At 42.0% G+C, this 26,515-nt stretch overlaps 4 protein-coding genes across 4 annotated transcripts; 1 reads left to right on the top strand and 3 right to left on the bottom strand.

Annotated features, from left to right (window-relative positions):
- Nucleotides 1-509: 509 nt before the first annotated feature.
- Nucleotides 510-6,096, bottom strand: LOC135483817 (uncharacterized). Its single transcript, XM_064764866.1, has 2 exons — nt 5,442-6,096; nt 510-3,097 (listed from the first exon to the last, which is right to left on the bottom strand). Exons 1-2 carry the CDS (start codon nt 5,532-5,534, stop codon nt 1,430-1,432), a joined length of 1,761 nt encoding a protein of 586 aa, XP_064620936.1. The 5' UTR covers nt 5,535-6,096; the 3' UTR covers nt 510-1,429.
- An 878-nt stretch (nt 6,097-6,974) lies between these two features.
- On the bottom strand, nt 6,975-12,490 carry LOC135483151 (nuclear cap-binding protein subunit 3-like). Its single transcript, XM_064763751.1, has 11 exons — nt 11,992-12,490; nt 11,578-11,640; nt 10,997-11,094; nt 10,445-10,602; nt 10,170-10,265; nt 9,711-9,961; nt 9,134-9,368; nt 8,811-8,882; nt 8,048-8,461; nt 7,609-7,804; nt 6,975-7,470 (listed from the first exon to the last, which is right to left on the bottom strand). Exons 1-11 carry the CDS (start codon nt 12,202-12,204, stop codon nt 7,251-7,253), a joined length of 2,016 nt encoding a protein of 671 aa, XP_064619821.1. The 5' UTR covers nt 12,205-12,490; the 3' UTR covers nt 6,975-7,250.
- Nucleotides 12,300-19,584, top strand: LOC135483152 (steroid 17-alpha-hydroxylase/17,20 lyase-like). The gene is made up of 4 exons (XM_064763752.1): nt 12,300-12,687; nt 16,409-17,197; nt 17,454-17,553; nt 17,827-19,584. The coding sequence occupies exons 1-4, from the start codon at nt 12,300-12,302 to the stop codon at nt 18,098-18,100; spliced, it is 1,551 nt and encodes a 516-aa protein (XP_064619822.1). The 3' UTR covers nt 18,101-19,584.
- Nucleotides 19,585-19,925: 341 nt separating this feature from the next.
- On the bottom strand, nt 19,926-25,887 carry LOC135483025 (uncharacterized). The gene is made up of 11 exons (XM_064763523.1): nt 25,800-25,887; nt 25,260-25,412; nt 24,609-24,752; nt 24,119-24,256; nt 23,602-23,736; nt 23,086-23,129; nt 22,484-22,596; nt 21,591-21,815; nt 21,296-21,440; nt 20,815-20,948; nt 19,926-20,283 (listed from the first exon to the last, which is right to left on the bottom strand). Exons 1-11 carry the CDS (start codon nt 25,885-25,887, stop codon nt 20,073-20,075), a joined length of 1,530 nt encoding a protein of 509 aa, XP_064619593.1. The 3' UTR covers nt 19,926-20,072.
- Nucleotides 25,888-26,515: the final 628 nt, after the last annotated feature.

The following is a 26,515-nucleotide window of genomic DNA, read 5'->3' as shown; positions in this document are numbered from 1 at the left end:
CCACGTCCGCCTTAACGTTACAAATTTTGGGGAGACTGCTGGCGACCGTCGGCCGAGTTAGCCTCTGCACCAACTCGTCCAGGTCATGCCGAGACGAGATGAGCCTGAATGCCGGGGCGGGAGGGACTGGGCCCGTCCTGTACGCATTAGTCCTGAAAGCAAGCACGTGCTGCTTCAGGTTGGAGTCTGACTCAGTCCGGTTCATCTGAGACTGATTCGGGTACTCAGTTTCAGCTCGGTACTGGAATTTGGTGGCACGTCCGTAGTATGTGTGCTTGATGTCGCTGCGTAGCATCGCCTTGAAAGAGGTACACATAGACATGACGGCAGTATACAGTGAGGTCCTCGAAGAGAATTGACCCAGAAATAGTCTCCGAAATAGCGGTTTGTCTTTTTAATCTTTTCGTAATTTACCAGTTAATCGTTACTGCCTCAGAATTTTAAACCACTGCGTCCTCAATTACAGGTTTCTGTCATGTAGCATATTCCTAACGTCTGAGTAGTCCACCAAACGCCGTCTGATTGTGCCGTCAGCTCCAACGACCAGATTTCTCTAGTTATAAGGGCAAATGGTTAAGTACACAGAGACCAGCTGGAGGCAATTCATAAGTACTTATTAACCATGGATTTGAATTATACGAAGTTACAGCCCAAATAACTGCCTATATAGCAGTAGCAAAGTCTATTGTAGAAAGTATTAATCGAGACCAGGTTGTGACCAATATCGTAGATATTATTCTTAAAGCACGAGTTACCAGCAACAACAAATCCATATCATTACATAATCAAGCAATCAGGCAAGAAATTACAAACCAAAATGTCGATATGACGCCTACGAATTAGACTAGTTTGTTTAATCGGACTTAATATTGCATTTTTGTTATGGACTGGTAGGACTAACAGTTGGGGCTATAGACGGATAAGTCTTAGTCTCAAAACACGCGACAACCGCTGATCTTTCTCACCAACACTTTATAACTGTATTTTATTTATGACTTACATAAGACTGTTCCTGCCTTTTTCTTAAAAGGGCCTCATGGTCTGTGTTTCCGATGTGAAAGGAATTTCTGTCCTCATGAGAGAAACCAAAGCGTCTCGCATAGTATGATAGTACAACTTTACTATAGTTTATTCATTAGCATCTATAAAGTTCTTGTATATTGCGGTTTACGTCTTACAACAGTAACAAAGCGCTTTATATCAATTCTCCAACCTAATCCAGAAACGTTTGAGACACAAAAGAGCGCACACACAGTGTCACAACTGGTGGATCGACACGAGCACATTCGTCAGCCTCGGTGATTCACCGCGGAAGACAGCGTGACATAGTTCGTCAGCTTACCACGAGATGTCTCGCCGGTGCTTTATACGCTGACACGAGGACCAGTCAATTGGACCAACTTGCTGCAACATAACTTTCCCTTATCAGCTATCTCCTCTTAAGTGCTCTTATGAGTGCAGCATCGCTTGACGCAAGCAGAGCCAGCCTGCTTCTGATCCTGGCATAGACAGTCGGATGGATACCATCCAAAACATTGAAATCTTTGAGAAAGAAGTGAAACAGACGACGGCTCCTGAAAGCAGACGACAGGTCCTTCAGGAGGGGTATAAAACAGTTCTCGATACTGTTCCGCTGCCAGCGCGGCGTCACGTCAATGATATTGTCAAAATTGTGCAGAAGAGCCGTCTTTATTATATAAGGCGTTAACCCGTCTAAACCAGGGTCTATTTTCGCAAGTGCTATCATTGTCCTCAACGCTTTGAGTCTTACGCCACCGTCTGCTCGTGTCATAGAACGCGTGATCACCCGCTCACGCGTGAGACACGATTGTCGCCATAGCATGTGTGATTGTGGGTTCTCATCATGTTCGAAAGGTTTACTGACAAGAAGGTCATGTTCGGGTACCTCGTCTCCGGGTCTCACGGTTAGACAAGGAACGAGGCGAATTCGGAGAGATTTGTGCGCAATGACCACCTTCGCACCACACTTGTCAATGACAAAAGGTTCCACTTTGATCGCCATCTCCTCCTTTCTGTCAATACTTTCCCTTCCTGTTTCCATTAATCTATCCTCATCCTCACCCAGATATGTCTGACTTGGCGCAACACCAGATCCAACACTTCGATTGATGCTAGGAGGCCTAGAGCCACTGACTGTTTCCATTGCACTTGGCGTCCCCTTGCCACTAATTCGAGAGGCTGTCCTTCCGTTACTCTTCCTACTTTCGACGACATCTTCCCTCGTATGACTCAATTCGTCTTCACCACCTCTGATTTCAATTTCTCCTGCCACCATCGCGATACTATCACTTCTGTCTGTTCTTGGTGTTACTGGAGGTCCCACAGAGGCCCTCGAAGTGTCACCACCTCGGGGTGTGTCTTCCTCTACAGAACTACGGCCTCGCGGGAAAGAAGCAATGGAAGCGCGGCCATCATTGATATCGTCTGCTCCAGTCAATTCTATTGCGTCTCCCTTCTTCCTTTTCTTACCCTTTTTCTCTTTGGGAGGAGGGGGAATGAGTCCCTCATATAATATTTGGCAGACAATTATTGGGGAAACATGAATCGAATCTGTCGTAAGACGAGATCTGAACATTTCCGTGGTACCAGTATCGTCCTCATCGATGTCGCGCTTTCTTCTTCCGACGACAACAGTCATATAACCAGGCTCCAAGTGTGCCTCTTTGTAGGTTGGGGGTTTAAATGGAAGAAAAATTTCCAATTCACCATCCGTGATGACGTCATTCCCTGAAAAATCCGGTACTACCGGATTCACAAATTTCAAAAAGGATTTAACTTTTGTCAACTTCTTCTGAATCTGTGGGAATATGTCTTCGAATTCCTGTTTTATGTTCAAAATTGTCTGCTCTGGAACGTGCCCAACATCCAGATAGAATATTTCCAGCGTGTCTCGTAAGGGGGAGCTCAAAGATAGCCTAGTTGCTTCGTTAATAAGTCCTGGGAAGATCAATACGGGCTTTACTACTTCCGCTTCCTCTATGATTTCTGGTTCCTGTTTGAGGCGGACTTTCAACTTCTTTGGTTTTTTGCCATCACCTTTCTTGCCTGGGTGGCTCTCGTTCTTTCTTGGTGTACTCTGGAAGAAATAAAGCAAACATGTTACACATATACAACAACTCATTCATGGACACGGACGGACAGATTATACGTCGTGCGGAACCTCTATGAAGTTTCTGTCGCTTTTTCTGTACCCTGCCGCAGTATAAATGCACATCAGAGAGCTTCGGCAAATCGTATTCCTGAGAAGATCAGGGAATGCGTTTTGCCGAAACCTCTCTAATTCGCGAGCCTAATTCTCTATGATATTATAGATGCTAGTTCTTCGAGTTTTTCTTTCAAATTTTTAAATTTTTCATATGCAAAAAATAGATAACATGGGACAACACTGAAAGAGAACTATACATATCCACTGGTGCGTAAGCCTATGTAGGCGCACTTGACTAAACATGCTAAACGACCAATTATTCGCTTTGAAAGTGGATGTTTTCAGTATGATATACCAACTATTTCTCACCACGAACGTGCCCGAGGTATTTGAGACCTCAGCCTGGTCTAAGGCTCTACCAATAATCATATTATTTGCATTGCGGGCTGATCTGCCAAAAATCTAATGAGGTCGGAGGGGAAAAAAGCTTGTTCAGAAGACGATAAATGCACTCTGTCATTACACTCCGAACGCATTGGACTGTCGCCTGGTACATCCAATTAGGATGATGCAATGGACTGCCCTGCCATCAGGGGAGAATGAAAATAAAAGTTGGAAAAAAGACTTTCTTTCTCAGTAAAAAATCAATGTAAGAGGACCCCGGTATAGATGAAATAATTGGTGTGACCTAAGCACTTCTACATATTTGTTTACCTTGCTATAATTCAATATTGTTGACAGACACAACAAGAAAATCTGGTCAAGAATTGAGAAGTAAACACATTAACTCATCAAACTGTTTCAGAATATTAGGCTTATTTTGCCATATCAGGGGCATGGTTAAGCATGTTTTCATTTGAAGAGCTTAGTAATTGTGCTCGATGAACTAACACAGTTCTTTTGAATTTGCGTTTCGTTATTTTTTTCTCTTCTCTACAAAAATGAGTTTATTCGTGAATATTTGTCTTCACTATTTCAATACTGGATGAATAGGACCTGTACTCCATGCGTTCTCGTTCTCCAGTAAAGAATAAATGACCAACTTCCGGAGAAACGCAGTTCCCTTTTATCAATACAAGTTGATACATGTACATGTAGTTAGCTCTAAGGGGTGGACCCGAAATAATTCACTTTAAAATCCCGTCACAATGAAGTCAAAAGCCTCCCTCCCCACCACCCCACCAATATTTCTGTTCCTGGAACGGGTCTGTGATATATAATTTCATTATGTACCTCGCATCACCAGATCATATTGCCTACAGAATCCTGCCATCCAATTTTCACCGCAATATTGTCTGAACGCATCACCTGTACACAATCATGGTATCCAACCCTGTCACGTTTCCAAGGAGACGAGTAAACAACTAAAACCCATTTAATGTGTTCATGTTTGGAACAGTGTGATGCTTACGTTACCACAGGCGATCTAGGGTTCAGGGGAACCAGCCATGTAGGCTGCACCTGTAGACTACCCGCATCACTTGAATACTACATGTATACCACTGCACCCACACCCAGGTCACGCTACGATATGACCTTGAGCAAGGTCCTAAGCCTATTCTGCTTCACTAATCACATTCTCAAGGAAATCTGCTCCTTTCTACGATATCATAAAAGATTATTCTAAAACCATTCTAATAGCCCCAAGTAAATATCGAAGGACACAAGGAGAAGACTCCCGGGGCAGTCCATGTCGTCATTCTGATCGTGTCTTCATCGGACGACGGGACGAGACCGGTCCACTGCGTCCGAAGTATAACAAGGAGGGGATCGGCATGTTCAGAAAGACCTGAGAAAGACCTGAAAAAACAATATGCTACTATACTCAGGTTGTCAGATTGTGCCAAATTCAATCGGGACACGAATTGCTATCATAATTCCGCAGTCTCATGCTTGATACCCCTCGTCAGAGCCCATGACGAAATTGCGTCACGCGAATAGCCTGAAAGAATTCTGAAGACAAACCACATTGATACATCTCTATTCCATCATTGCTGTGGACAAATAGAAAGAGGGTTTGTTGTAACCGATGTGCCAGGGATGTGCAGCTGGCTTTGAACTATAAGAGGTGAGGTAATCGGAAGAAAATTACATTTTCCACTGGAATCATGATTCAAACTGTCATTGTCCCATTTCGTTGTCGATGTCGCGGCTTTCCTTCGAGTACCGGTCTCCATATACACCCAAAGCATAACAAATAGCTTACAAACTGAGTGGATCAAATTTGGGCGTCGGATGCTTGCAGTCATAAAAAAGAAGACGGAATGATACGTACTTTGTCTTGTTTTGTTCCTGGCTTCGCCTGTCCATTGCCCTTCTTTCCATTTTCATATCCCTTTGGGACCTTTTTCCTAGGTGTTTCCAACATAGTGCTGTAATCTGATAAGACAGATTGGACAAACCTCTATCTCGAAGTCTCATTCAAAGCGAAGTCACTATAAATGTCCAAATCTACTCCGGATTGAGTGCTCTTCTGTTGGCAGATTGGTAACATAAGTAAGCATTCGTAGATGTCTCAACTTCATCAACGGCAAATCCGTCTTACCGCTGATTGTACGGCCCCGGAATGAACTAGAAACGATACGTTCCGCGTGATATCGAAACGGACTACTATACTAGTCTCATCAAAACAAGAGAGCTCGTCGCGGCTCAAGTGAGTTGTCCCATCCATCCATAATCCTCATTGTGTCGTAAATGGATTATTAAGTAGTGTAATAACATATGAAATAACCAGTGTTATGAGCCACCAATAGAATATCATGACCTCAAGCCATGACCTTCCAACCAGAACACCACTTGATCAGTCTATATAGCAACCATCTTTGAATGTGTCTTCCGAAGAAACACATTTCATGCCCAAATTCTGGTAACACACTGTTAAGAATTTAATGAATTGATAATTTTCTTGGTTCAGTGTCATTATTTATTCAAGTTTGTGAAAGTGCGTTGTTTTTTTACATGTCTTTGTTGGACAGGTTTCGAATCTCCTGCTTGCTCTATACTTCACTCTAATAACATGAAGACGAACAAGTCATTTATTGTAAAGGATTGTGCTCGATAAAGTTGTATCGCGCATCAGTACACCTTTACTTCATTTATTGATTATCAATGAACTAGGCCAAGTGGTTGTATTTGATATAAAGTCTATAGAAATGATATCAAATGACTGATGTTCCCATTCAAGATTTCAATTGTGTCGTCACTGAATCATTAGTGAAACATCCATCAGTTTAAGGTAGCACAATCTAGAACTTCTTATTGTGACTTTGTCTTCATGAGGCCGATCAGGGGTTAATTATTGAGTGCACGTTATCCTCAGGCCTTTAAACAACGAATATTCTCATTGTGACACGTTTTGTCAGGCTGTGAAAGTGTCCTCTGTCAGGAGAGTAGGTTGTGACATAGTCCTCTATGTGAAGGACTGAACTTGTTTTGAAAGGGTCTTTCATTGTAGGTTCTCGATCTAATCGACAGTATCTTCTCTAATGGTAGGGAAGCTTTTGTCCTCGTTCTCTATCTACATTATAGGACAGGGTCATCTATTTCAGGGGAGCTTTTGGTTCTCTCCCTAGGCCTATAGGACAGGCTGCAACAAGGTCCTCCATTTGGATGCAAGTCTTTTTCATGGTTCTTTTCCGAAAGGACAGGTGGGAACAGGGTCCTCGCTTTGGAGGGAGTCTCTATACTGCACTACTAAAGATGGAGTCTCCAACTTGGAGAGGTCAAGTCCAATGCCTTAGAACTTGGAAGTGGGGTTTTGGAGGGAGCAAAAATTGAGATAATGTCTTGAATAATACATCATAAAAAGTTTATTTTGACTTTCACAGCAAAAGAGATTAACATCTCTGCGGTCAGTAGCAAACATGATTGCTAGTCATGGCATTTTTAACCATCACACCAAAATCATGACATGGCCCTGTCATATTTAGAGAGATATGAGTATGCAAATGATTTGGATTGGAGAAGGCTTAACTGGAAACGAAAATGACCCGATATAGTCTATAGTCTCTTCTAGCCAAACTGACTGATCTGAACAAAATCCAAACAAAAATGACAATTTAGCCCCCCTCTTCCCACATCTTAATCAATCATCGTCACCATCAAAAACCTCTACGACTAATGAAGGATAGTCCTTGAAACGATTGGAAGTATTTTTTCTCCGCCCCTCAAGTTTCCGCCTTAAATCGTTTGCACTACTACGAGTGGTTTCCGATTCCCGCGACTGTAATTCTCGTTCTCGTTTTAGATTCTGTATCCTTGCTCGTGCATCATTTCCTTTTGTAGCACCACTTTTATATGATGGCCTGAAAGAGAAAGCAATCAGAATCTCAAACATCTGTTTCAAATTTTAAAAGGATACAAGTTACTGTAGAAGGAACTTTTATACCATCAACAGAACAACATTTAAGGAGTGCAAGACATGGAACAGGACTTCTACTCACTTAGTCAACTTTTTCTCTTCTTCATCAGCATACATCTTCATGGTCATCCTTTTCTTGGCAGGAATGAGTAAAGACAGGTCCTCCTCCTCGCTACTCTCACCATCTATTACTGGCAGCACAGGCACCCGCACATCCGTGGAGTCTGAATCACTAGAACTACTACTGCTACTGCTACTACTACTTCCACTACTCGAGTCTATAAGAAGAAGGAATAAGTCATTGTAAGATGGGCAAAATTGGTATAATGAGAATCTTGCAACGTTGGTATAATATTTTAACCACAGCCGTTCTACAGTGTTACACACACGGTGGTTGGAAACAACCAAAAAATTAAAACAGATACAACCAATAACTGAAAGGGGACCTGTAGGTTCTTGCGTCTGCTGAGGGGAAAGTAATGTACAAGACATTCGGCATTTATAACAATGAAAGCGCTTACCGGAATCTTCCTCCTCCTCTTCTAAGAATGTTGGCTTTGGCAGTCCCCGGCGGTGTATTTTTGGGTCGTCCATCCTCAACGCAGGTCGGTCTGGTGATCGCTGCCTCTTACGCTGCTGAATCTCATCCATACGTAAGCGCATCGTTTCTTCCTTCTCCTGTCTCAATGATTCCTGCCGCAGTTTCTCCTGGTCGATCTTCGGCGCATCTAAATCAATTAATCTCTGATCATCGTAGAGCTCTTCGGCCACGTTATATAACCAGTCAGATTTAGGGAATGCTGGCCTCACCTCCTTGGGCTCATCCTCCTTTGCCTTAGCTTTGCTGATGGCCTCCCGTGCCTCATGGGATTGCTTCCGTCTGTCCTCTGTACGAAGTTTACGTTTTCTGGAGTCACTTATCAGCCCTACCATTCCTAGAATTGACATGACAATTAGTTTGAAATTTCCTCGAATTGTTTCAACACTAAAGATGAAGATAGTTGCTGACAAAGCCTTGAACAAGTGAGGTGAGTTTAACAGTGGAAGCAGAGTGTACATGTAGTTACAATAGGAATGTGGTATAGATTTGTCGCAAGACAATAATATTGTCAAGTTAAATTTTGAACAATACAACAGATAGTAAAAACTAGAAGTTTCAGTAAGTACCAGAACACTTTATGCGTACACATAGAAGGGTTCAAATGCATAGGACCAGGACTTGGTTTTCTGGCGATCACCAGATATCGTCATGAGTAGTAGTAAAATAAGGTGTCTCATTGTTACCTTTGTAGTTGGGGTTTCCATGTTTTTGATAATACTTGCTTCGTCTTTCAGCTCCTGGCATCTTTCTGTCAGCTGTTACAAAAGAAGTCAAAATGGAATTATCAGATACTGTCTTTATCCGAGGCTGAAATAATTCATTGAGCTTTGATGCAATTTAGGAATCAAGACATCTGAATGAAGGATTTTCAAACAAGCAAAATACAAATTTGGAACAGACTAGCTTTTAGGCAGGGATGAAATGAGTCTAATGAAATACTTAGCCAACATCAGTTACGTGTAGGGTAGATTACTGCAATGATCTTGAAATACAAAAATAGCTCTACCTTTCGAAGCAAATCTCAAGAAGAGATTGTTAGCTTTTGGATGAGACTTCAGGCCGGCTCTCCACTTTCCTGGGGGTTTCAAATCCACTTCATCTGAGGTCTCCTCTGGTTTGCTCAATCTGGGGACAGGTTCATCAGTATGAGCATCAGCAACAGGTTGCATATCCTTCTCGGGAGAAGGCAGTAATTTTTTTCTACGCCGTTTGACAACATCACTGTCGTCATCCTCATCATTCTGTGTACAGAAATTGGCAAATGGCTGTATCATTAAGCAAACATATTTCTGCTTATAAAAGTAACTAGTGAGTGTAATTTGAATAAACGGAATGATGACTACCTACATGTAATCAATGGAGACAGGCTTAATAATGTAACCATTTCCAACAAATGCATCTTTGATTCTTGTGACAGATCAAGAAGTCACAGATCATGCTGGGGGCGATAGGTAAAGAGTGTTATTAACCCTCAAAATCAGGAATACTGCTCTGCTCGAAACACCAACCACACATACATGCAGACCAGTACGAGACATTATCAATCTTTGCTACTTGCGGATGTAAGCCTTCATGAAACTTACGCTAGTATAATCAGAGAGTTCACTCTCATTGGGTTCTTTTGTCGGTGTGTCCTGATTAGTCTCCATGGCGTCGCCCCCGAGCCTAGCTCTTATATCCTCTGGCCTGACCTCTCCGGTCTCCGCATCTATGACTGGTTCTATGGAAGACTTCGAGGTTGCCTTGTTCTCCTTCTCCTCATCGTCAGTCATCAAGTTTAGATCATCGTCGTCATTGTCAACAGCCTGGACAGGTTTGCTCAGGACATCTTCACCTAACAAAGAACCAAAATATTCAAAGGGGGAATGGGAAGGAGGGGGGGAAACTGTCCTCATATAAAACAACCATAGCATTCACTGATGGAATAACACATTTTTTGAAATTTCGGTGCATGACAGGCAACTAACAATAAAATTGGTATGGCCTTATTTGAAATGCTCTGTACCTACCCTCCTTTGGTTCTGGAAGTTGCTCTTTCTTACCTGGCTTCTCTTCTTTCTTCCACTGCTGAAGATATGATCGGCTCATGTTGATCATGGCCCTTGCAGCGGTCATTGGGTCCAACCATACAACATTACCTAATATTTGGAGAAAATAAGAAGTATAATCAGTTTCCCATTCTTTTCATCAAAGAAAGTACAATGCAGTGGAACCTTCCTTAGCGGACACCTCTCTATTAAGGACAACAGTTTCCACCATTCAATTTTACCTCTCTGATCAGGACACCTCTCTCTTAAGGACAACATTTGCTACTTACAAGAAGAATCATCAATCCATTCAATGTTCCCAGGAGCATATTCTGTGAAGTAAGCAAACACATCTTGGGTACTCATATTCTCCACCCCTCTGATATGGATTGCCTCCGGACGTATGCCTCTCTCACCCTTACTCATGGACTCCTCAGTGATACCAAGACTGAAGATTAAGACAGAAAATTCCTTTCACTTGAAGACCCATCATCAACAAATATGCACATCAGGAATAAAATGACTGACAGATAACCAATTGAAAAAATCACTGCAGTACTATTCTACCAACTTGCAGTATTACATGTAGGAATTACTTAAAACAAAGTTGCCTTGCTGATTATTTGGAACCTTGCCATTTCCTCTAATTTCATTTAAATATCATATTGTCAGAATATTGGGTCTAATAATTTCTCTAAAGCAAATGAGAAGTTAAAACAGTGTGCATGTTGTCATCCTTGGACCATATCCTGTATGCAAAGTAACCAACAACCACACAAAGCTCACTACTGAATGTAGATGGACAGTTCTTATCAGCAGGGGCATAATAAAAAGGTTCCTACCTTTCATATAGTGAATTAAGGTCCTCTTGAGAAACTGCTGCGACCTCATGCTCAATACCAAAGCGCTTCGCTCTCTTTGCCTTTCTTTCTTGATATTCCTACAAGTGAGAATCAATCAATATGTGAAGAGTTCCGGTGCCAAATGCCATTTAAGCCAGTTTTGTTTTTGTTCTGGTCAATGCAACTTTTCTGCCGTGGCTCTAATCAGTTTCTCCTGGCTGTTGAGTTAATCCTTGTCCAACGAAGCTCCATTGGAAATTGATTATTTGTTAATACATGAGATTTAGGCCTTATCTTAAATCATCTTTAGTGTGTGTTCTATTTCTTAAGACACATGTAGGCCTACTGGATCACCTATTCTGCAATTTGTAATTGTATCATTTCTAGACTGTTGCAGAAAAATGATTATTTTCATTACAAAAATTGTGATTTTTAGTCCAGCCTTTCGGAGATGTGAGCGGAGGACAGTATTCTATGATTTTCACTTCCTTAGCCTACAGATAGCACAACTGTATATGATATAGTAACAAGACATTAGACTGTACCCTCATAACTGCCATCCTATTAAACAGAATACCTACCTTGGAGGTGATATCAAAACCAGTTACAAAATCCCCAGATCTATTTTCATACTTCTTCTCTCCCTAGAATAAAAGACAACAGAAAAAACCTTCTGTTAGTGTTACAGTTTTGAAGCATAGAATTTAGAAAAACACCATTATATTACTATTAGGCATTACCCTGTCCCTGACATCACAACTGCAAGTCGTTGTCAGTGAACATGAGGCATTACCCTGTTTTTGACATCACAACTGCAAGTCGTTGTCAGTGAACATGACATTTTACCAACTTATCTACCCCCCATCAACAGTGCATGAACCTAAAGTACCAATGCATACACGCATGTAGTCCAGATTTCAACCATAGGCATAGTCTGTACATCATTGCATGCATATGATGATATAGCATGGATATTGGATGATGGGCCTACTCACCCGGAACATTGACTTCGTTCCTGAAGGAGCATCTCGGATTGACACGCTGAATTGTACTTCATCTCCCGATTCGTCAGTTGAATCATCGATCTCTCCATCTTCCCTGAGATCATCTTCATCTTCCACCACTATCTCATCCTCAGATTCACTCAAATCGTCTGTATTTTCAACACAAATCTTCAGATTTGGGAGCTTTTTCATTGCAGTCGCCATTTTGGAAGCAATGAGAGAGCACGAATTCGATTGGCAGGATTTGCCGAAGCCAGTTCAATCTCGATTTTCATTGGTTGAAAATCAGTGTTTACAACATGGCTTCCAAAGCTGACTTTTTGCAAAATATCATCAATCAAACACTTGATAGCGGCTATTTTCCAAAATTGTTCATCGGACTTTTTGTATTAGTTGTTACTATAGCATACTTAAAACGTGATAGAAGCAAGGAAATCCCAAGGGTGGGTGGTGTACCCTTCTTTGGGAGCCTCCGAACCCTCTCAAAACGTCCTCCACACAAAATGCTTTCTCACCTGAAAAAGAAACATGGTGATCTTTTCTGGATACACCTTGGAAGCAAGGAGACGTTGGTCTGTTGCTCGCTGGAAGGCATGACGGAGGCTCTATTGTGTAGAGGAGCTGTGTATTGCGATCGTCCTGATACCTTCACTGCCTCGCTGCTGTACGGTGGCGACCGTTCGAATGGTAAGTCTGGAACGGTTATACTAATTCCCGACCTTTACCGACTTGCGGAAAATGCTGCCAAAGTAAAGTGTTTTTATCATCAGAATATTTTATATTTGTACTGTTTACATACATATTCAGCATCTCTGTTAATTTCAAGACTTTTGACCGATGCTAAGTTGAGCAAATCTTGGGAATTTTGGGACTGTAAGATCAGTTCTCTCCACCAAACCCAAGACTGAAGAATTAACACCTTGCGTTTAACCTGCTTTCATTTCGCAGTCAATTCATTAGTTACCAATATATGCCTTAGAGGGGGCAGAATGGCACTGTTTAGACAAGAAGCCTCTCCAACAGCCCCAGGAATATTGGATAGAACGGCACTGTACTGGGTCCCAGTAATAAATATTGGCATAAAGACATATGATATTGTTCTGGGACTTATGTAAGATTAGTTCTCTCCGCCAAACCCAAGACTGAAGGATTAAAATCTTGTGTTTATAGGCTAACAAATGCAAACACTTCCAAGTGAACCCCCTACAAGAGAAGAGTGGCTCTTCTTCTCTCCGACTTTGACACCCTGCTACGAACATATCAATAGATCAGCCAGCGGTCCTTGGTGTCGCCACGTGGGTTACGTCCAGTGAAATTGTTTGCAAAGGTCAGGGAACCACGATCTGACATCCATAACCAGCGTATCCCCTTTTCATGCCAGTTACAGTCGGGTGCTACACCACAGTCGGGATAGTGGCCGCCAAATGAATGGTTGTTGAATTTAAAATCATGAAATCATGAGACAGATCAAGCTAAAGGTCAAACTCGGGTACGTCAAGATCAAGATTTCCTTCCAATAAATTTTCAGCAAGACTTACCTTTCATTTGGACAACCGCAATGTGAATAAAGACTATAAAGACCTGCCACCTAAGTTTTCCTGGCAATATGGTCCATAAGAATAGACCAGGTAGCATACTTATGCTGTCTTTATCATACCTTTAAAGGCACTATGGCAAACTTCCATCTCCAATCACATCAAAGTATGTTGGATCAAACACCCACACAGGGTCTCCTAATTATCATGATCATAACATTATCAAATACATGTAGTAACATATCGCCTTCTTTTTGGCGAAACTGAGACTGAATTATTCACATTGTGTTCAACTGCGTTCATTTCGCAGTCAATTCATTAGTTACCAATATATGCCTTAGAGGGGGCAGAATGGCACTGTTTAGACAAGAAGCCTCTCCAACAGCCCCAGGAATATTGGATAGAACGGCACTGTACTGGGTCCCAGTAATAAATATTGGCATAAAGACATATGATATTGTTCTGGGACTTATGTAAGATTAGTTCTCTCCGCCAAACCCAAGACTGAAGGATTAAAATCTTGTGTTTATAGGCTAACAAATGCAAACACTTCCAAGTGAACCCCCTACAAGAGAAGAGTGGCTCTTCTTCTCTCCGACTTTGACACCCTGCTACGAACATATCAATAGATCAGCCAGCGGTCCTTGGTGTCGCCGCGTGGGTTACGTCCAGTGAAATTGTTTGCAAAGGTCAGGGAACCACGATCTGACATCCATAACCAGCGTATCCCCTTTTCATGCCAGTTACAGTCGGGTGCTACACCACAGTCGGGATAGTGGCCGCCAAATGAATGGTTGTTGAATTTAAAACTGTTTACTGTTTACGTCAATTTTACATATAATTAGACAAACCTTCATGAATTCAGTGGAGATTTCCACATCACAGGATAACAGCAGTGGTGGGATCTCGCAGATTTAACATGATCACTTTCATCTTCACCATCATGACCTGGACGTGCCCTTTAGTTTCTTTGAGCAAATGGTATTTGATTAGGGATGGCAATTAAAATTGCCGTTGAACATGTACATAAAGTGCAGTGATGTACATAATTCAACATGTCTGGCTTGAAATTTCAAACTGCACAGTTCATTCCCGCCTTGATTGTACGACTATTTCCACAATAAAAACCCTTTGAAACTAACCCATACCTTTATCAGGAATAGATACTGTCCCTACCTTCTGCTGCAGCCGTTTTGATTTGTTTCGGAAAATTTGAAGGCATTTTTACGTTTGAAATCGGAGAAAGTGTTCCCGCGATGTTCTGCGCATCTCACACACTAACCGACTGGCGTTCAAATCTACCGCGACCGATCATGACCAAAGACAATACATTTGACGTAACAGCATCCGGGCACCCCCTTGAACCAGGCCGGCTAGTAGTTATCTGCTCAAGCGAGACCTTTGTTCTGTCAGTGGTCAATATGACAGGCATTGTCAAAATGTGGGATTTGCTTTAGCATACATACTTGTACATGTACATATGCTGAGCTGTGGAAATGCATTAGGCAGGTTCCGTAAGCCAAAAGACGATGTAAATGCATTTTATCGACGATTTTTAAAAAATCATTTCCCCAATTCCTTCTACAACCAAGTATAAAATATGGTTCAGTGTCGTGTAAATCATTTAGCAGATAGAGGACTTGATGACTCGACAGACATTCGTACTTTGTAGTTCCTCGTTCGTAGGGCGCTCAGTTTCGAAACCTGCAATCATTCGAAACAGAATACAATTGCCAACTTTGATAGCATGATATCAAACTTGATTCGGTCGGGTCACTTAATGGGTTGTCCATTAAACACTCCTGTCTCCTGGGTAAGACGAACTAGAAATGAGTGATCCAATCTTGCCAGGCTTATTATAAAAGCTTCAGCCGTCATTGGATTGCCCCACCTGGAAAAAAATGGCATGTGGTTATGTGGGTATGTGGTATGTGGTATGGGGTTTTAGATACTGCCTTAACCAGCAACAGGTTGTGAGAGACAGGGGCCGACGTCATGAAAGACATGGGCCCAAGTCATACAAGACGGAAGACTGTTTCGCCCCTCACACCCACTCTGAACCATCAGAGTTAATCGGCCCGTTGGTGTAACGGAGTCCGGGTCGGCGGAGTGGCTCCAAGGCTTGAGGGTCAAGATGCTCACACCAGCCGCCGGCTGTGAAAGACCGGAGACTTCTCGTTTACCATGCATCCAACAAGTTCTGTAAGTCCCTACCAGGGAATGACACAAGCCGCTAGCGAATTTTTTTCCTGGACCTTTCGGGCAGTACATTGTACATTTGTACAGGGACTTTCAGCCAATCATATTTCGACAAATACATGACATCAGACGTCTCAGAAACATTAGAGCTGTTGGTAGAGCGCTCGTCAGAAATGGCAGAATACGATGTTCGATCCAAAGGTCGCGAGTTCGAATCCGGTTGTGGACAAGATTTTCCTTTTTCCTTTTTACTTTATATTTTATTTTTATTATGCGTTTCTTTTCCCTTGTTATTTAGATTTTAGATATTTGAGTTATGCTGCCTGCAACATAGGCCTACCTACAGAAAGGACAATAACAATAGCCCATCTCCAAGATCCAAGGGATAGTCCTTCAGATATCATATTGAGTATGAATATACAATGAGACTTGTCTCATGTGAATGGTCTTCCTCCAGTATGAATATGTTTCTATGCAATGAGACTTGTCTTTCGATACTGCCTCATGTGTATGGTCTTCCTCCAATATATTTTGATACTGTATGCTGAGAACAGCGTTATTTGAAGCATCATTTTACAGAAATATCTATTGATATAATGGCAAGCATCGTGCTGCACTTCTCCTTTATCTGAAATAAATGTAAACATAAAAATCTTTCTTGATTTGCCTTCCAGGTCTGGTCATGGCTGATTATGATGATAAGTTCCGAATGAAGAAGAAACTGCTAGAATCTTGCATGGTTGACAGAGGTGACATCATGCCTGATGCTGAAGACAAAATAGTCCAGATGGTGGTGAAGATCTGCTACGAGTTTGAGGATCATGCCGGAAGCTCTTTCAACCCAAGAGACGTCATCGCTTGCGGAGTCATGAACATGATAACACTAATAGTATTCAATGAAGAATTTGCTTACAATGATACTGAATTCATCAAACTCTTATACACAATGGACATACGCTTTAAGTGTGGTTACTCCCAAATTGGTGACTTTCTCCCACTGTTAAAATTCATTCCATCAGAAAAGGCAAGACTTTTACACTTGACACACAATATGTTGAGGGCATTTACATATCAACAGATCAATCAACACAAGGAAGACTATGAACCCACTGAATTCAAAGATGTAGTGCATAGATTCTTACGCCATCTAGAATTGAATGAAGACTTTGGTGCCTTAAAAGATATGGATCTGATTTGTATGCTGATAGACATCATGTCACAAAGTTTTGAGCCAGTGACTGCAACTCTTGAATGGACGCTTTTGTACATGGCAGCCTTCCCTGATGTTCAAAACAAGGTCCAAAAGGAGCTCGATGCAGTGATAGGACGGGAACGCCTGCCACAGCTGGACGACCGAGACAATCTGCCATATACTCGAGCAACAATCTATGAAATCCAACGAATGTCAACAGTGATGCCTCTTATGTTCCCTCATTATACAATTGCTGGTACAAAACTACTAGGTTTGTTATATTTCTTTTATTTCTAAGTACATGTGTTTGACTTAGTGCGCTTTAGATTAATGCAATTTTCCAATGAAGGTAAATACATCATATCATTGAAGTGATTATTCAAGTTTTTACTTCTAAAATCAGATGACTATAGAATGTATTGAAAGTAGAAGACACCCACCTTGATTAAAATATCTTTGCAAAAGTCATCTTTGTCTTTTAAACTTAAGATACATGTACATGTACAAAAACTTACTCCTTTTTGCAGGCTTTGATATTCCCCAGTTCTCAAACGTCTTGTTCAACTTGTGGAGTATTCATCATGATGGAAGATATTGGAAGCAACCATATACGTTTAATCCTGAAAGGTTTGTCATCATTAATTTATCGATTGAACAGTTTTATTTGGCACACAAAAGCCAAACCAAACTGTGGTGACAGAGGTGGGCCTAAGGATTTGAGGTTTTTCTCGGACGCTGAGAAGAAGAAGAAAGAATAGTAAATTTGATGTCACAAGGAAGTCACGTTTTTGTTGATTAAAAAGGTCTAGGAGTCTTAGTGTTTGGAATGTCATGCTTGGTTGTCTCATTTGAATCATCTTGCAAAAATTACAGAGACCGATATCATTGTTTCTCTTTCAGGTTCCTTGACCCAGCTGGTAACCTTGTCATCCCTGAAGCCTTCCAGCCTTATGGTATGGGCAGGCGATGCTGTCTGGGGAAGGTTCTAGCAGACGCACAGGTCTTCCTCTTCTTCTCTATCATGATGCATCAGATGTTTATCAAACCGACACCAGGGAAGGAGGTCAACTTGGAGGGCGACTATATGAACTTTGTCCTTCAGCCCAAAATACTCGAGATACTGGTGGAGGATAATAGTAAATCTAGGGACAAGAAAGCTACATCAAAATCATGAGGAGTTAATCTTCTTTGTCTTCACTTGTGGTTTTAATAGTCAAAAGGACAGTATGCCTTTTGGCACGTCTGCATTTACATCTATGTGTAGCCAATAACTGAGATGTTTCTGGAATATCCTGTAAGGAATAGAAGTCCATATAGGAAGGAACATGAAGTATGGGGTGTTATTTTCACAGCCGACAAAAAAATTAAGTTCAGAGAAATATTTGTGTGGCAGGAAAGAATAGTCTCATAGCTGAATGGTTTAATGATCTCTTTGTATATTAGGATATCATGTTGACCATGAGTCCACTTTGTTGCTGTTGTGAATTTATTTATTTATTTATTCATACAATTCCTCCACAGTATGTATTCTGATTTATGCGTGGGTATCAATAATACACTGTAGTTGTTTGAAGCTCACTATTTTGTGAATGTCATATCTTATGCTGTGATGAAGAGCCTCATAGCCTAGTGGTTAACAGTGCTGGCTACCAGGCAATAAGGCCCGAGTTAAATCATGGAGAGAGAAACCAGCATTGTATTCCTAGATGAGTCAGCGTGCATGGCTTTCATGGAAGGAAGTAAAAATCCTGGCTCTCAACAATAAGCTTGAGGCTCAGTGAGGGTCTGCCAGATATCGTCCACAGCATGACAAGATGACATTAAGCCTAAATTAGGAGCCCAAAAAAACATTTAAGGAGACATTGGCACAATCACCTCTAAATGTTGGTCTAGCTGCAGGTTTCGCCCAGCGTATGGTGAATATGACACCGCCGTCCGTGAGGCCACATGGAAGACACTAATGCACATCCAAGTGTCACGTGGTTTACCCAAGACGCGGACACGCCATTGTCTCTAATTTCCCGGGCATCTTTTTGCCTGGTTTCGTCACGAAGTTAGCACCTGCCGATCTATCGGCATCGTGTGTCGGGATCCCTCCTTCACGCAGGATGTGTATGACGCATTAGACAATTTCGTCGTGTGAACTGGCGGTGGAGATTGCGAACCCGGCCCGACACAACTTCTCATGATGACGCATACGTGGGCTTGAAGTGAGCGGTTTTGTCTTTCTTCTGAGAAAACGGTGCAGACTTCTTTATAACTGCAAATACTGGCATGAATGAAACAAATCAACGACTGTACATTACACAATGTCGAGAAACATTTATTCGTAATAATATATACGTGGTGAACTGCATGAAACCGGATTTGGAACATCCAAATACTCCGTGAAAAACTAATACGACACTTCGACAAAGGACGACACTTTCTACTACACTATAAATCAAGTCAACTTTTATCATTTCACGGTGAAATAGGAATATATCTGGGCCGATCGAGCTCTGCTATTTGGAGTCCGGAGATAAATATAGTCACTTTTATAGTTTGTCATCACACTTAATATTCTAAGATGACGTCTGTCCGATCTCTGAATAGATATAGGGTTTGGCGTCAAGCATCCATCTCAATATACAGGTAATGACACCACCCAAAATATCACCCACCCATTTTATGTGCTTTGCTTTGTATTGGGAGCGATGTCCAGTATTGTTTTACAAGTCGATTGTGAATCGACGTGTGGTAAAAGAGATTGATACATTTGACTACAAAATGATGAAATACAGTTTTGTATTCCGAATTCCTCTCCTGTTGCAATAACTGTTTATGCTTCTGCAGTTGGTAGACCAATGCTGGGCTGCGACCCACCATCGCTTACGGATTGTAGCCGTGTAGAAGTTAACAATATTCTGCCATTATAAGATACGAGGGAACCACCCGATGAGCTGCTTGGATGACGCTGGTCTGATCGCTCAATTACGATGATCTCGCGCGGCATCGGCGACGGGTGACGACTACGGCAGCTGCTATTCCGCGAACTCGTCGAGGATGCGCTCTCCGAGTGGCGGATTCGAGTTCTGCTCGGCCTGTGAAGAAGAACAAACGGAATTGGACTACCTGGCTTTTTCATAATTTTCCAATGTGTCTTTCTAGGCTTGGACTGTTGGTAAGCCAACGTCCGTTGGGTAAGCCATCTGCTGGTGGTACGACAATACGCCTTGCTGTGAACCACCAGAGGATATCAAGTTAGGGTGATTGTCCCGTCGTTCCCCGACCCGCTCTACCACAACAATACTCCGCGGGCGATGACCTTCATATTCAGATGGGTCTATGTGCGAGATTCTGGACGATCGATGGGGCCTGCGAATTAGATGGAAACAAAGGCGAGGCTTCAGTCTACTGATATAAAACAATGGGACCGGCCAGTATCATACAGCCGGATTGCAGATCTTCTATAAATTGAAAGGCTTGAAGGCAAATACTCCTATAGATTTCAAAATCAAGAAATGAAAGTCATTATCTTATTGCGCGCGCCCGTAGGCGAAACACATCAAACAATACTTTGGGTGTTTCTATGATTTGTGACTATGTTAGTTTCGGTCTTGACGGCTCCTAGTGAGTTTACTGTAAATACGGTGCTGTCGCGGCGAGGACAGAATGAGACAAACGACAGCAACCAATCCGCGCACCCGCCATAGAATCTCTCAACATTGACGTCGTCCGAATAGTATACTCATCAAAAATCACGAAAATAATGTAAACCAGAGCCCTAGAGGCAAAACAGATTTTAACCTTTGTAAGAAGAAATATCCAAGAAGCCACAGACTTGTTTATTTTATGAAAAAGTGTTGAAAGGCGTCGTAACTAGGGCGATGAAAATCTATTAGTTACCTTGGCGTCCTGACGCAGCTGACGATGACGACGATGATGAGGCCCAAGACGACAATGGATCCAATGGTAACAACCAATATGAAGACCCAGCTGGTGGTGACTGACGCGGATGGAAGAGTTGGGGCGACGTGGGGCTGGAGTACAAAAATTGACATAAAAGTGACAGGTGTCATCATACAAAATCTCGGGCACACAAATACCCTCTAGTTTCAGATTTAGAAAGACCGATTGAATAATTAGATTAGCCTACAGCGAAATCGAAACGAAGGCCAAGACGATGCATATACATGGTCGATATGAATAAAGACCAGCAAATGCTTAAACATCTAAAACTCTGTACATTTACACTTGGCCTGTCTGTACAGAAAAGCTTTTGCTAGTCTTATTCATTTCTTAGTTCTTTAATAAAAAATACCTGGGAGTAACCTGGGAGTTAGGCGCTATTTAGGCGCGATTTAGGCGAGACGGGACCGTGACTAACCTGAGTGATGGCAGTCCCCGGATTGTTCGTGGTTGCGGGTGCAGCGGTTGGAACGGCAACTATCACTACAGTAAATGAGACAGTCGGTGTGTATCCGAAAGTCGTTTGCACGGCTTGGGTAATTTCTTGAGTAATCGTTGTGATTCTGAAATTAGAAAAATATTACGAGTTAGAACCAAGGATCAATTTGCATTAATCAAATTATAACGATTGGCTCCGAAATGACAATGAGATCAGGCGTCTTGGTTGTCAGTACATTCCAAGAGCAATTAGAAAACTCCCTGTCGATACGTACCCCGAAGGCGCTGTCAACAGAACCAGTGACAGGCTTGGATTGAGCGACCCGAACCCCGCACCTATAATGACAAATCGCTTTCTCCTCCTGGCATGTAATGCGGCGGCCGCGCACAGTTCGTTGTCATCCGGTGTCTGTAGGACGAGATCGATATTTAGCGCCGTGTCGTAAGATGCGTTGAAGGAGATAAGAGAGGCATTGGTGATTTGAAGCACACCTGATGGTCTGAAAATAGGTATATTCATGTATACAATAAGAATAGTATGAATATTGAATAGTTAATGCATAAGTTCATCGAAATTCTTCTAGTCTGGCTGCTTGGGGAAGTGAGCTCGTCAGTAATATGGCAGGCAGCTGAAATAAGTCTTGGCGAAGGACTGGTCAAGATGCTAATCAGAAGGTATATAGTTCAGGAAATGTTAATATATAATCATTCCATATCGTCTTTGAGAGCATTTTTAACAGTAAAAAATATATGCCTACGTCACAGAGTCTCTGCAATGGTCATTTTTATCACAGTAGTCTCGTGCAGCCAGAAGTTCTTTACTAAGTAGTCTGGCGCATGCCAGACTTTCTTCGTACGAGACGTTTTCCAGTACGATGTATGTGGGCAGAAGCAACACTGCGCAAGATTACCTCGAGCAGGAGCAGTGAGTTTTCCCAGAATGGTCCTTATTGCGCGAAGCTCGGTACGGCATGGTTGTCTGTTGACTGTGCTTTAAGAGAGTCTGGCACCATGCCTAGTCTCTCTTAAAGCACAGTCAACAGACACCCCTACACCCCCTCACACTCAGAAACCGCAAACACCAACCCTTCCTGCTACCTTAATACTTCTGGATTCTACCAAGAGTCTTTATCAATTGTTGATACAGATGTATAAACATGATACCTACACATAAGAAGTCTGTATGTTACAGCACTCTGCCACAGTAGTAGTGTTTGATGAACAATAGTTATTGGTAGCATTTGCAACAGCAGATGCAAATGTGCTTTCGATGGCTTGAAACTGGAAAGATACAAAGCAGTGAGATACCATCCAGGGAAAATGAAATTTAAACTGACTGAATGAAGTTATTTTCACTTGGGTTTTTTTCGGCTCGGAATGAAGCAACATCATCAGTCCCAAAACTTTTTTGACTTTGAAAATTTTTCTAAATTTTGAACTTATGAAAGTATTAGGGTTAGACAAGTTTTCTAAGTCCAAATATTTTTTTCACTTTTTTTCTGCTCAAAATGAAGCAACAGCATCATCCCAAAACTTTTTTGAATTTGAAAATGTTTGTGAATTTTTTTATTAACTGACTGATAGGTGAAAAAATTTATAAGTTCAAAAACAATTTCACTTGTCTTTTTTTGGCTCGTCCCAAGTACCACGACTAGAAAGGGTCACACAAGGAGCTTACGGGCGTGAATTGTAAAGTAGTTGGGAGTATGTTGGCATTTTAAACAAGATGTTGTGAGAAGAAGAATATTATTATGACGTAGCGTATCTTACTTCAGTAAAATTGATACCGGCTATTGTCATAGACACACCATAAACTGCAAAGGAAAAAGAAACACGTTAGATTTATACGGTGATATACAAACAAAATGGTCAATAGAGTACATTTCGTTCCGTCTGATCAAGCAGGGTATATGTTTTCATATAGAGAGAAAGCAACGGCGATGGGACATTATTATCTCGAAGTCGGAATTCACTCTCAACCTACGGTAATCCAATGTTGTCCGCAATATTTGCCGAGAGGGAAGTTAGATCATACATGTATTTGGTCTATCGAAGTTACCTTTTAGAAAACAATAATTACGTGAGTGTTTCTCACCAAGTAGACCCAAGACGTCACATATCTTATAAAAGTGTGATATACCACGTGCTTTTGGAGTCCTCGATCTCGGGAAGGGGGAACAGAAGCCAGTTTACTGTTGATATGATCGTGTGCTGCATAACAACTGCATGAACTTAACATAACAAGCAGTACGTCCGAGTTTATCGCACGAATCCTTTGTTACTTACATGTATCACAGTTTGTGTTAGAAGCACTCCGGGCCCAACCGGAAGCACAGATACAAGTGGAATCACCAGCTACGTCGCAGGTCTCTCGACCCGTCATGCAGTCCGAATCGGAAATGCAAGAACTGCCAAATGTAACTGGAAGATACAATAAAGATAAATGCAATGATGTACCCTCTGGTGTCATTGATTAAAGACCGTTACTTAAAGAAACGGTAGATATTACATATACACCAAGTTTTCCGATGCCGGCGATGGTCACGAAGGCATGTTTCTTCTTGGCGTTTGCGTTAATTATGCGTGGTATTATATAATTAATGAAACCACCGACGCCAACAGATACCGGAATCACACCGATCGATCAGCCCAGAATAACTTGATACATAAAAACTGTTTAGAAGTCAACACAGTACTTCATGTGAACGTTTTATGTCAGGTTTGCTGTACGTTTTGTGGTGACTGGAGAATGGAAATAGGCTCCCGTTTTTTAATTGGGGCCTGGTTTCGGTCGTCTACTTACACGTATCACATCCTGTGATGTTGAGTGTCTGTTGGCTGCTGGTATAACCGCTGATACATGAGCACAGTGTATTTTTGCAATCTTCATTCGGACCGGTGCAATTTGACGGACCAGTACAATCTAACCCATGTGAGACATCTGTCAGTGAAGGAAAAAAGGAAAGAGATATAAAGCAAGTTCTCGGTTTAAAGGAAAGATACACCAACTACATCACTACGAAACTAAGAATCAGGCAGTGTTTGCTATTATATCGGCCGCATGCACCGATGTTCTAAACCCCAGGCCCAATCCATGGGTCCATCCTCTCATAGCAGGCCACTGGATCGTTTCTAAAATAAACACTTTGATTGATTGTATGCTTAGAAAAGATTAGGCCTGACAAAAACTCGCAGGCTACAAGACATGCACGAAGCGATGGTGCAGTCGAGACCAATTACAGAAAGGGGTACATTTATTTCATCGGGAACGAAAATCTTGAAAGGCAACTTACATACGTCACATCCGGTGACAGATGGACTCCCAGTACTACTCCAGTACCTGTCATTACAAGAGCACAATCCAGTGCCGCCGCTGTCGCACAACTCGTTTGTTCCACAGTCGCCATCCACTGTGCAGTTCTGACCATAATTCATCACTGGAAAGTAATGTAAGATTTAGTCTCTGAAAGTCTAAGAGGTACCGTCGTGTACAATGTATACGTTTTCATCCGTTTTTTGTCAACGCACGGTACGAAAAGCTTTAAAGGCTACGTTGACAACTCGTCGACTAATCTACTCTAGTTTCATAGAACTAAGTCGATAAAGGATCATTAATCGGGATGGCAATTCCGCTCACCAGAGATATTAAGCATAGTCCCGATGGTTCCGTTGATATCCGCAGTGGTAAAACTAAAGGCGGCAATCTTGCTTTTCATTCAGAATTGAAAGGGAAAGAGACTTTCCCGAGGTATTATAAGCTTGGCATGAAACTGCACCATATTTGTCCCACAGGCTGACAATAAAGGAAAGATTAAGTGCAACCGATTGACAGAACCTTGTTCGCAGCGACGCAAATTGTTTGCATAAATTTAAACGTTTAGGCACATTCTGGCCGGGGATTTCGAACTGAGAAGCGAATGACAACAATACTGAGTATACTTTACCATTTCGTTTTAACCGTACAAGTGAGGCTGGTTTGCAGTAGCCATTTATTGCTGCATAATCTGTTCGGCAGACGCAGGTGTCCGATTCCGGGTCACACGTTTCGAAAGGAATGCCACAGTCTTCATCAATCTCGCAAGTGCTCCCGAGAGTTTCTGTTAAAAATTAGAATGTTAAGAGATAATAAATCCTTACCGGTAATTTGATAGCGATGGCGGGCTCGTGCCAAACATGATCATCAGAACACTCCGTGGGCCGGTAGCGCCCTTTCGCACTTTTCATGACATAAGCATTTTAAAAATTCTGAATCTCAGAATGGCAAAACGGGTGTACGGCGAGGCCCTTCTGAAATGTTGCATCCGAGCTTGTAGTTCATGAGATGAAATAGAGTTGGTCGGCGCCATGAAACAGTATATATTACTTGCTCCGATACAACTATTCCGCTGGTTGTTCACTAAAGAAGGAACCAGCTGGTTTGTAGCCGGGGTTTGTAGCCAGTGTCCACGATCAAAATGAGTTAGGCCTATACAAAAACTACTCACGTTTTCCACTGGCAAAACTTATCAAAAATCCAAAGTAGCAGCAAATCGTCAGTAAATGGAACTCATTGAAACTTGGCCCGAAAGGCATCGTTAAGGCAAATCTTAGTTAATTCACAACATTCCTGCTCCTTAAGACCATGCTAGTCCACTCCCTTCTCGGGATCGTTCGTCATACATCTAGCAGTTCAACTCTTATCTGGGTGACAAACAAGGATACGGGCTGTGCAAACAACATGGGCAAATCTATAAAGTATATCACGCCGTGTGCTTGCTTTGGATACCTCATTCGCCTCAATCAAAGAGTAAAGACTGTGAACAACAATTGGTTACATTAATCAAAATTTGCTTATTCCCATGTCAGCGATGCTGTTTTTGATAATGGGTGGGTCACAAGTAAACATCCAGTTTTGGACAAGTCGATGGCCCCTATTCTCCTACCATCAGCGGGTTTTTCAACTTTTCGTGCACTCTTACGCCTAGCCATGTGTTGGTGTGCAGCACTGCACTATATTTACTAACTTTTGCCGCCTGCGCGTGATCCAAAACGGATGCATCGCTGCGACAGCCACTATGTCTCGGCCGTCTGAGCTTACACCTAGAAAAAATTTATATGAAAAAGAGAGCTACATGTAGCAAAATCTTCTCAACATAGGCTGCAGTAGCTGTAGCAAGCTGTATGTAGTCCTTTACAGCCTCGCCGCATCCGATGTGGTAAT

This window comes from Lineus longissimus, chromosome 2, assembly GCF_910592395.1.
Source record: "Lineus longissimus chromosome 2, tnLinLong1.2, whole genome shotgun sequence".
Classification (NCBI taxonomy): domain Eukaryota; kingdom Metazoa; phylum Nemertea; class Pilidiophora; order Heteronemertea; family Lineidae; genus Lineus; species Lineus longissimus.
Note: the sequence above shows the minus strand (reverse complement) of the source record. Positions and strands in the feature narration are given on the sequence as shown.

Excerpts from the sequence above, each read along its gene's own strand:
- LOC135483817 (XM_064764866.1), bottom strand. The coding sequence starts at position 5,534 with ATGTTGGAAACACCTAGGAAAAAGGTCCCAAAGGGATATGAAAATGGA. Across the intron at positions 3,098-5,441 it reads CAGGAACAAAACAAGACAAA|AGTACACCAAGAAAGAACGA; the intron begins GTACGTATCATT and ends TATTTCTTCCAG.
- LOC135483151 (XM_064763751.1), bottom strand. The coding sequence starts at position 12,204 with ATGGCGACTGCAATGAAAAAGCTCCCAAATCTGAAGATTTGTGTTGAA. Across the intron at positions 8,883-9,133 it reads CTTGAGATTTGCTTCGAAAG|CTGACAGAAAGATGCCAGGA; the intron begins GTAGAGCTATTT and ends CTTTTGTAACAG. Across the intron at positions 7,471-7,608 it reads GAAGAGAAAAAGTTGACTAA|GCCATCATATAAAAGTGGTG; the intron begins GTGAGTAGAAGT and ends TTTCTCTTTCAG.
- LOC135483152 (XM_064763752.1), top strand. The coding sequence starts at position 12,300 with ATGGCTTCCAAAGCTGACTTTTTGCAAAATATCATCAATCAAACACTT. Across the intron at positions 12,688-16,408 it reads CGGTGGCGACCGTTCGAATG|GTCTGGTCATGGCTGATTAT; the intron begins GTAAGTCTGGAA and ends TTTGCCTTCCAG. Across the intron at positions 17,554-17,826 it reads TATACGTTTAATCCTGAAAG|GTTCCTTGACCCAGCTGGTA; the intron begins GTTTGTCATCAT and ends TTTCTCTTTCAG.
- LOC135483025 (XM_064763523.1), bottom strand. The coding sequence starts at position 25,887 with ATGCCTTTCGGGCCAAGTTTCAATGAGTTCCATTTACTGACGATTTGC. Across the intron at positions 25,413-25,799 it reads AAGTTTTGCCAGTGGAAAAC|AAACTCTCGGGAGCACTTGC; the intron begins GTGAGTAGTTTT and ends AATTTTTAACAG. Across the intron at positions 23,737-24,118 it reads CATCACAGGATGTGATACGT|TTACATTTGGCAGTTCTTGC; the intron begins GTAAGTAGACGA and ends TGTATCTTCCAG.